The sequence below is a fragment of the Procambarus clarkii genome, chromosome 37, assembly GCF_040958095.1.
Source record: "Procambarus clarkii isolate CNS0578487 chromosome 37, FALCON_Pclarkii_2.0, whole genome shotgun sequence".
Lineage (NCBI taxonomy): Eukaryota > Metazoa > Arthropoda > Malacostraca > Decapoda > Cambaridae > Procambarus > Procambarus clarkii.
The window spans coordinates 8,703,524-8,714,349 of NC_091186.1; the positions used below are offsets into that span (position 1 = coordinate 8,703,524).

A 10,826-nucleotide genomic window follows, 5' to 3' on the forward strand; every position below is an offset into this window, starting at 1 on the left:
GACTGTGGATAGATAAATAGATAAATCAATAACAATTAAAGCTGTTTTGTAGGTACTAGAAAATAAGAATACAGGAACTTACTGAAGGCCAATAGGCCCATGCGAGGCATCTACTATTAGCATCCATCAACACTTATATTTGTCTAACCTACGCTAATAATAATGCAGTGACATCAAGTTCTTTGTCACCTAACAATGTGTTCAATAATTTTACAACCCTATCTCAAGGCCAGTATTTATCGAGATCTTTTCTAAACTTATCCAGGTTTTATCCATTTTTTACTGTCCTATTTTGTGTTGATATATTTAGCCCCTTTTTAATATCTCCCTTGAAATACTCTTTCCTTCATTTACATATTTCTGTCATGTACGTCTTCAATCTTCGCTTATCTGTAAAATGTAAAATTATTTTGTTTATTCTTCCTTGAACTAGAGGCTTTTGTTGCCCGGAATTAACTTTGACATCTTTCTCTGTTCGCTTCCTATATAATTACTGTCCATTCTATAGTGCTGTTGGTATAGTATTGATGATAACCTCCCTAACCATGTACCTCTACCTGTACAGGTAGTATTTTGTAAGACACAGTTTCAACTATTTTGCTTTAATTTCCGAACATAATATAAAGAGAATTATGTTCTCTTATTATATATAATTATAATGTTCATAAATAGAGAGAATGTACAGATAAACAAATTATCACATGTGCATATGAAATTGTTTTGGTATTTCCAAGAGATCTCTGGACTAATCAAGAGTCTTCTCCACACGGTCATTACATATCACTTCAAATAAAACAAACATATCAATATTAATTCTTTGAAGAAGGTCAACATCAGCTGAAGTTTAAGGGGGTTTCCAAGCCCACTGCGTCTTACATCAATTTCCATTTTTTCCCCATAGAAACTTGTGAGAATTGATTTTTGCTCATAAATCCTTATTAATTACCAGGATTTTACATTACTGCGGTTATTCTTACATAGTAAAAAGATAAATCTTGCTATTATACATACAAAAATACTAATTGGAAGAACTTTGGAGATAAGTGGCATCATTGCTTACAAACGTATTTATAAAAAGTGTTAAGTACAGAGATGGTCTTCGATTTTTTGATGGTTTACTATAATATATTAACGATTTTATTCGAAAAATCCCAGGGAAATATTCATGTCTAAATCAAAATAATAGCTTTCCATGGTGAGTTGTGATTGTATAGTGTCGTAGGGTGGGTGTGAGTTGACCCTCATGCCCTACTTTAGTATAATTGGCTACTATTGCGACCACAAACAATTCACATAAAGTATGAAATGCGGGTTTGATTGTCCGTAGAGTGCTTAACCACATTTTGTTCTGCTGTTGTTGATTTCCTAGACGTATGCCTTCCTTCTCATTTATTGAGGTATTGTGATTACAAATAGATACAATTATTAGGCCTGGATTATTTTAATATAGTTCAGTCTAAATTGTTTTTGAATGTACTTCATTTTTTGTATTTACTATTTTGCACAATTTTATTTAATTCTCTGATATTTATTCCTGTTCTCCCTCCGTTATTAATTTGTGTATATTTGTGAAACAATTTTGTGTTCTGCAGATTCGTGCAAACGGTGAAGAGTTTGAGGTGCCAGCGGGTCCCTACGCCCACAGGGTGACCGCCGGAGGAGTCACGTACAGTGTCCTAGTCTGGCGCCAGGGTGAATGTCTCAGGATTCTGGGCTCTCAAGGTCTTGTGGTAAGTCTGGCGCCAGGGAGAATGTCTCAGGGGGCTCTCAAGGTCTTTTGGTAAGTCTGGCGCCAGGGAGAATGTCTCAGGGTGCTGGGCTCTCAGAATCGTAACGTGAGCCTGAGGCTAGGCAGAGTGCCTAAAGATGCTGGTCTATGGAGGTTTTATGGTAAGTTTAACGACAGGGAGAGTGCCTCAAGGCGCTGATCTCTGAAGGTCTTGCGGTAAATCCACTTAGGCTGCATTATTTTTTAGTTAAATCTAAATTAAAATAATACATTTTTATACAATAATCTTGCTTCTTATCGTACATGTACAGTTTCTTTGTTATTATTTTCTACCGCAGTCGTGGCCACAATTACAGTGCTAGCCAGCATATATATACATTTTCTTATATCCTCCATGCACAGGGTTAGAGATCTGTTGAACATATAGTTCAGTGATTTTTAGAACAATCAACCCCAGAAGGGTGCTTTTAAAATGCTAATCTAACCTACAAACATAAATTCATAAATACACAGATTTACGTCTGGCCTACATAAACAGTGTTCGCGGTGTCGTCTTCTTATGGCTCCTTCTCATTCTCATGTAATGCTTATGGCCTGGTCGCGTCTTCTGGTTTCAATCTTGACTTGAGTGGTATAATATTTCTTTAAATTGCTGCAAAGTTGTAATATGAAGGTGCTTGCCAAAGATAGCTTTAGACTGTCAGATTATTATACCAGTCTCCACAACTCTCGCCATGTCTCCATGACTGGTAGATGCACCCGAACCTCTATCTTGATAAGGGTCACATCTATATTTAACAAATGAGAGTAGATTATTACCTAGGGACCCTTTGGGGGATCTTTCCTGCTACCCTTTCACCACCTCCTTTCCCTACTGCCTTTTCAGCTCCAGCACTGCAAGAATCGCTTCGACGTGTGGGCCAACCCTAAACTACATTCTGAGCTTCGCGGCTTGTGTGGTATTCCGGACAAGAACACTGGCAACGACTTCACTACTAGGAACAACGTGCCGTACAACCCTACGCTCAACGCCCCTGCCGTGTTCGCCGAGTCCTGGAAGGTAATACACAGTGTAATGTGAGTAAATCACGTCTTAGTGTATTTTTAGGAGCAGTGAGTGACGGAAAACTGTCCTGCAAAAGTGCCATTTTACACCATAGAGCGCTCCTGAGGGTCGAACCTCACACTGACACATAATGGGGGTGTTGTGTTCAACAGCTGACAGACACTACGGGGGTAGAGCTAAACTAACCGCAATATTATGCCTGCAGACACCGGACCAGACCAACCCCGCCTGCAGAGCCGCTGGGAGACGCAGGAGATCCATCAACAAGGTTAGTTAGAGTGTTGTCTGCTGAGTGACAACTAAACTGTCGTGGGTTGAATCCTGTTGACCCGTCAGTCCTTGGCGTATGGGGTGGATGGGTTGGGGGGGGGGGGGGGGACCTCGATAACCCTATTCGGCTTCTTGTCTCCCAACAATGGTGAGCCATTGTAATGATAACTAGGATTTATATCCTGTCATAAATCAATAGGATAAATGGATATGCTTTTATCCTTAAATTTATTCTTTATAAACTATATACTGTCGATAATTTATACATTTTGGAATTTCTAATCATATGCGGATATTGCAACTAATTAATTTTGAGCATCAAGCATTTATTTGCACTAAAGAAAGATAATAGAAATTACTTTTCTTCTCTCAGTGTTCCAATAAAGCACTGCAAATGAGAAATTAACCAACACTTTTTATTATGTACAAAATTTTATTGGGAACTATGTTAAAAGAATATTTAATTAGAACTACCGGTATAATAAAATATTTTATTTTTTCTAGTTTGAATACCTTTTGTTGAATATTTATTTAATCCCTTATCATTATATATATTCTTCTGTATCCTTAATTAAGCTTAGATTAAACAAAAAATCAGTAATACTATTAAAACTCTACAAACAAATATTACAGGATTGCTGTGGAAGGTCCACTGTCTTTATTATGTTGGAGGTTGCTTCTTTAATAAATTGTCAAAGAATAACAGGATTTTTTCTATTTTATCTACAGGAGTCTCAAGCAACGTTCAAACAATGCCAGCAGGACAATGTTTCATGGAAGAGAATGTTGGCACTGTGCCAGCAGACTGTTGGTGGGGCAAAATCCAATGGCCAGGGTGCCTCTGGGGAGCTCAGCCAGGTGCTTGTGGGTAAGACTACCACCAGGGAATAGTCAGAGTCCCTCAATGGAGGTCATCCAGGAGCTTGTGGGTAAGACTACCACTAGGGAATAGTCAGCGTTCCTCCATGGAGGTCAGCCAGGTGCTTGTGGGTAAGACTACCACCAGGGAATAGTCAGGGTCCCTCCATGGAGGTCAGCCAGGTGCTTGTGGGCAAAAAATACCATCAGGGGGATGACCAGAGTGCCTCCGGGGAGCTCAGCAAGACTTGTGGATAAGACTTCCGCCAGGGAAAACAGAATTAAAATTAAAACATAGAGTGGGAATATAGAAACAGAAGGATAAACACAGAAACAGAGTTTAAGGAATAGAAGCTGATGATGCGATCGACAGAACTTGATTAAAATACATTCTCAAGAGAAACAAATAAATACGAATTATATGCCATAAAAATGAATATTCGGTATAGAGACAATATGAGCAGTGACCATAGAGTCAACACCACCTTTCTCCTCCCTCTCTCCCGCCAGATTCGTGCGCCTTTGACCTGTGCATGATTAGCAAAGGCTCGCCAGACCCGGAGAAGGACACTGAGAAGTGGCTGGGTGAGGTGAAGGTCATGGCTCAGGAGCGAGTCTTCATTGACACTATGGTTGCGGGTGAGTTAAGACACGTGATGGAGCCTTTACTTAGGGCAAAGTTGATTTGTATAATGAATTATTATTACTTGTTTAAATCATTATTGGAATAGTTAAATGATAATTATATCGTGCATGATGAATGATAATAATTATACTACTACTAGCACTGATAATAATAATAATGATAATAATTGTATTGCCTTTAGTTCACCGGAACATATATATATAATCCAAGTGCTTTTTTCGTAAAATATTACTGAGGTAGACACCTGACAACAGAGGTGGACTGATGATTTGTCTTGTGTCAACAGAGTGTGACAGGAAGAAGGGTCAGTGTGAGGACCTGCCTAAGGAGGTCGTAACGACACCCAACCGTCAGTATAGTGCATCTTATCTTAAGTGTTAATTATATAGCTACTATAAATATATTTCATTATGTGGTTACATCTTTATGGATGTTTTATATTGTAGGTTCGTCTTTGCACTTGCTTGAAAAGTCGAGTATGTAATGAATGTGATTTAATTATTCATTCTTACTGGTAAACTTGTACTTAAATATTTAACTGTTTGGATTATGTATAATATTATATAATAACCAGTCAAACTAACAAACAAATTCAGGTTTCCCTTCCATAACTCTAGGTAAACAACAGATGAATTTAGATTTATCTTATCATAATCAGTCAAACTAACAGGCTAACTCAGGTCTTTCTTGCATAACCAGACACTTTGGAAGATGAACTCAGATGATACTTAGCATAATCATTCAAAACAGTCCTCTTAGTCGGAATATTATATTAATTAATCAAATTAATATTTTCTTACAGCCTGTATGAATCCCATCGACTTGATCTTTAATCCAGGATGTTTGGGACTGAAGCCAATTCGGCACTTCCTCCACAATTAAAACCACCACTTCTTCCTGGTGAGGTTCCATGAGTGTCCACGTCTATCTTCGCCATTATTTCACTTTTAAACTGGAAGAATTACCTGTCATGAATTTTTTTTTTCACATTGTCAGCCATATAAGACTTATAAAAACACACGTCCTTAGTTTTCAATCTCTTAGTGTTGCTTGTAATGTTATTGTTTTCAATTAAAATTACTAACACTATACAAAGGACTAAATTAAGATAGGTTCTTGGAATTCCCAAGATTTGGAATCACTCATTATATTTGCTGACTTTTCATTTACAGTTAAATGCATTGTTAAACGTTGCAAAGAGCTTAAATCATATTACACATTTGTTCAAGTCTAATGCAAAGATCATCAAAATGTCTTGCAGAGAAATTTTAAATTAATTTTCATGCCAATTATAAACACTTTATTGTAATGGAAATTAAAAATAAGTATAATAATATAATAGGATTAATATCTGAAAGCAGAAAGCCATTTAATATTTTTTTTCAACTTTATCTTATCCTTATTATGTCCCATTCAGAACATAAAGTTAAGTTTCGGTCTATAGAATAGACATAAATTCACTTTAGTACGTGGAGATAAGACTGATAAAATTAATCTTTGGAATTAGATACCTCGCTTACGAAGAGAGATTGAGAAAGCATTAATTGCATTATCTAGAAACGCAAAGAGTATAACAAATCTAGAAATTCATTAACTAGAACTCTTAAAGGTATATTATACACACACGGCCCGTGTGTACTCACCTAATTGTACTCACCTAATTGTGCTTGCGGGGGTTGAGCTCTGGCTCTTTGGTCCCGCCTCTCAACCGTCAATCAACTGGTGTACAGATTCCTGAGCCTATTGGGCTCTATCATATCTACATTTGAAACTGTGAATGGAGTCAGCCTCCACCACATCACTTCCTAATGCATTCCATTTGCTAACTACTCTGACACTGAAAAAGTTCTTTCTAACGTCTCTGTGGCTCATTTGGGTACTCAGCTTCCACCTGTGTCCCCTTGTTCGCGTCCCACCAGTGTTGAAAAGTTCGTCCTTGTTTACCCGGTCGATTCCCCTGAGGATTTTGTAGGTTGTGATCATGTCCCCCCTTACTCTTCTGTCTTCCAGTGTCGTGAGGTGCATTTCCCGAAGCCTATCCTCATAACTCATGCCTCTTAGTTCTGGGACTAGTCTAGTAGCATACCTTTGGACTTTTTCCAGCTTCGTCTTGTGCTTGACAAGGTACGGGCTCCATGCTGGGGCCGCATACTCCAGGATTGGTCTTACATATGTGGTGTACAAGATTCTGAATGATTCCTTACACAGGTTCCTGAACGCCGTTCTGATGTTAGCCAGCCTCGCATATGCCGCAGACGTTATTCTCTTTATGTGGGCTTCAGGAGACAGGTTTGGTGTGATATCAACTCCTAGATCTTTCTCTCTGTCTGTTTCATTAAGTACTTCATCTCCTATTCTGTATCCTGTGCCTGGCCTCCTGTTTCCACTGCCTAGTTTCATTACTTTGCATTTACTCGGGTTGAACTTCAACAGCCATTTGTTGGACCATTCACTCAGTCTATCCAGGTCATCTTGTAGCCTCCTACTATCATCCTCTGTTTCAATCCTCCTCATAATTTTTGCATCGTCGGCAAACATTGAGAGGAACGAATCTATACCCTCTGGGAGATCATTTACATATACCAGAAACAGTATAGGTCCGAGGACTGACCCCTGCGGGACTCCACTTGTGACGTCTCGCCAATCTGAGACTTCACCCCTCACACAGACTCGTTGTCTCCTGTTGCTTAGGTATTCCTCTATCCACCGGAGTACCTTCCCTCTCACTCCAGCCTGCATCTCCAACTTTCGCACTAGCCTCTTGTGTGGCACTGTATCAAAGGCTTTCTGACAATCCAAAAATATGCAGTCTGCCCACCCTTCTCTTTCTTGCCTTATTTTTGTTGCCTGGTCGTAGAATTCAAGTAACCCTGTGAGGCAGGACCTGCCATCCCTGAACCCATGTTGATGCTGTGTTACAAAGTTCCTTCGCTCCAGATGCTCCACTAGTTTTTTTCGCACAATCTTCTCCATCAGCTTGCATGGTATGCAGGTTAGGGACACTGGCCTGTAGTTCAGTGCCTCCTGTCTATCCCCTTTCTTGTATATCGGGACTACGTTAGCTGCTTTCCAAATATCTGGCAGTTCCCCTGTTGCCAGTGATTTGTTATACACTATGGAGAGTGGTAGGCTCAGTTCTCTTGCTCCTTCCTTTAGAACCCAAGGGGAGATTCCATCTGGGCCTATAGCCTTCGTCACGTCCAACTCTAGTAAACACTTCCTTACTTCCCCACTGGTAATCTCAAACTCTTCCAGTGGTTCCTGGTTAGCTATTCCCTCACTTACCTCTGGAATTTCTCCTTGTTCTAAGGTGAAGACCTCCTGGAATTTCTTATTCAATTCCTCACACACTTCCTTGTCATTTGTAGTGAATCCTTCCGCCCCTATCCTTAATCTCATAACCTGTTCCTTTACTGTTGTTTTTCTCCTAATGTGGCTATGCAACAATTTAGGCTGAGTCTTTGCCTTGCTTGCGATGTCATTTTCGTATTGTCTTTCTGCCTCTCTTCTCATCCTGACATATTCATTCCTGGCATTCTGGTATCTTTCTCTGCTCTCCAGTGTCCTGTTATTCCTATAGTTTCTCCATGCCCTTTTACTTTGCTGCTTAGCTAGCCTACATCTTTGTGTGTGTGTGTGTGTGTGTGTGTGTGTGTGTGTGTGTGTGTGTGTGCACGCGCGCGTGTATGCATGTAGTAAACAAAAGAGGTCCCAGGTCCGAGCTCTGGGGGCTCCACTTGCATTAGTTTTCCGCTCGGACTTAAATTCATTTATGCTAATTCTCTGTTTCCTTTGAAGCAGAGACGGATGAGCTATTGACGGACCACATGACGTCGGGAAGCTCGCAAGTGTGAAGACCGAAGACATGCTGTAATATTGGGATACAAGCCCCTGTAATATTAGACTAAAGACCCGTAAGGTGCTGTAATATTGGGATACAAGCCAATAAGATGCTGTAATAATAGGATACAAGCCAATTCAATGCTGTAATATTAAGATACAGACCCATAAGGTGCTGTAATATTGGGATTCAAGCCAATGCAATGCTGTAATATTTAGATACAAACACATGAGGTGCTGTAATATTAGGTCGGAGTCCAAAGAGGTATTGTAATATTAGGATACAAGCCCAAAAGGTGCTGTAGTATTAGGATACAAGTCCATGAGATGCTGTAATATTAGGATACAGATCTATAAGGTGCTGTACTATTAGTATATAGACATATGAGTTACTGTAGTATTAGATTGCAGGCCCATGGAGGGTTGAACTCTTAGAATACATGTTAATGGGGTGATGTGTAGTAATGGTACATATCCCTCATTAGCGCATATAATCAAGTGCAGCCTCCATCCTGTGTGCTTCTGAAAAAGTACTGTTTAAGTGCCCTAACGTAACCTAACCTAACATTACCTAACCTAATCTAAAGTGTAAATGCTCATGTCAGCATCATATTAGCGGAGAGCGCAATCATGTTGCACTTGTTTTCGTTATATAGTCAGCAATTTAATGTGAAAGTTTAAATATTTTTGTTCAATAAAGTTAGATATTTACTCTTAATATCGGGCTGCAAGATTCTGTCACCTCATAATGTTTATATACAGTTATAAGTGAAGTTTCTCTTTCTGTAAAATGCAATTTGAAAACTTTGGTCTTTTTTTTCATCCTGATTATGTTACCAAGTTAATGTATAATGTCTTTGTTTGTTCACAAGTTATTATGACAAGATAATAATGCGCCAGAAAGGGTCTGGCTCGCCTTTGTGTTTCTGGCGCTGCTGTTCCGGAATATTACTGCTTGATGTAACTTGTTCAGTTGTAATAATACTTTGTAAGCGAATCTATAACGTTTTAAGGTTTGCAAGCGTAGGAAGAGTTGTTTTTGTGACAATGAACGAAGATTGTGTTCAACTTATGGGAGGTCCCTTTAATCAACTGGGCTTCCACCCCCCTTTACAGAGATAAGGAACTTTACCAGGATAAAGTTCATACCCATTATGACTACATAGCAGTAGGAAGGGTTAGGAAGACAGACTATGAACTGGGATATGAGAACAGAGTCAGAGAACGATGCCCAACCGTTTCAATCATCGGGGATCGAAAGCCAACCTTGCAAGAAGAGAGGCCGTGGCTCTACCCACCAGTCCAAATGGAAGGATCCTGTCTGACATACGTAAAAGTCATATTCCTTACAGTCACTCATTCATTCTCATATATATATATATATATATATATATATATATATATATATATATATATATATATATATATATATATATATATATATATTTATATATATATATATATATATATATATATATATATATATTTATATATATATATATATAAATATATATATATATATATATATATATATATATATATATATATATATATATATATATATATATATATATATATATATATATATATATATATATATATATATATGCGGAAAATCCACAGAGAAATATGAAATGAGGTGAACGTTTCGGCTTGTTAAAGCCTTTGTCAACTCCAGTCTGGTGTTGACAAAGGCTTTAACAAGCCGAAACGTTCACCTCGTTTCATATTTCTCTGTGGATTTTCCGCATATATATATATATGCGGAAAAATTTTCCGTATATATATATATATATACATATATATATATATATATATACATATACATATATATATATATATATATATGTCGTACCTAGTAGCCAGAACTCACTTTTTGGCCTACTATTCAAGGCCCGATTTGCCTAATAAGCCAAGTTTTCCTGAATTAATATATTTTTTTCTAATTTTTTTCTTATGAAATGATAAAGCTACCCATTTCATTATGTATGAGGTCAATTTTTTTTATTGGAGTTAAAATTAACGTAGATATATGACCGAACCTAACCAACCCTACCTAACCTAACCTAACCTATCTTTATAGGTTAGGTTTGGTTAGGTAGCCGAAAAAGTTAGGTTAGGTTAGGTTAGGTAGGTTAGGTAGTCGAAAAACAATTAATTCATGAAAACTTGGCTTATTAGGCAAATCGGGCCTTGCAAAGTAGGCTGAGAAGTGCGTTCTGGCTACTAGGTACGACATATATATATATATATATATATATATATATATATATATATATATATATATACATATATATATATATACATATATATATATATATGTCGTACCTAGTAGCCTGAACGTCGTTTTCGGCCTACTATGCAAGGCCCGATTTGCCTAATATATATATATATATATATATATATATATATATATA

The 10,826-nt window shown here is 37.8% G+C and overlaps 1 protein-coding gene across 6 annotated transcripts in view; it reads left to right on the forward strand.

The window, feature by feature from the left end:
* The window catches only part of LOC123765725 (BMP-binding endothelial regulator protein-like), a 47,123-nt gene extending 37,910 nt beyond the window's left edge, over positions 1-9,213 (forward strand). For 3 of the 6 annotated variants that reach the window (XM_069337075.1, XM_069337072.1, XM_069337074.1), the window contains 8 exons: positions 1,593-1,730; positions 2,616-2,789; positions 3,001-3,063; positions 3,795-3,933; positions 4,434-4,562; positions 4,856-4,918; positions 5,372-5,469; positions 8,368-9,213. In XM_069337075.1, the coding sequence (XP_069193176.1) occupies positions 1,593-1,730; positions 2,616-2,789; positions 3,001-3,063; positions 3,795-3,933; positions 4,434-4,562; positions 4,856-4,918; positions 5,372-5,451 (786 nt within the window). In that variant the 3' untranslated portion in view covers positions 5,452-5,469; positions 8,368-9,213. The remainder of the gene's footprint in view (positions 1-1,592; positions 1,731-2,615; positions 2,790-3,000; positions 3,064-3,794; positions 3,934-4,433; positions 4,563-4,855; positions 4,919-5,371; positions 5,470-8,367) is intronic. The other 3 variants (XM_069337077.1, XM_069337073.1, XM_069337076.1) reach the window with 1 other exon arrangement.
* Positions 9,214-10,826: the final 1,613 nt, after the last annotated feature.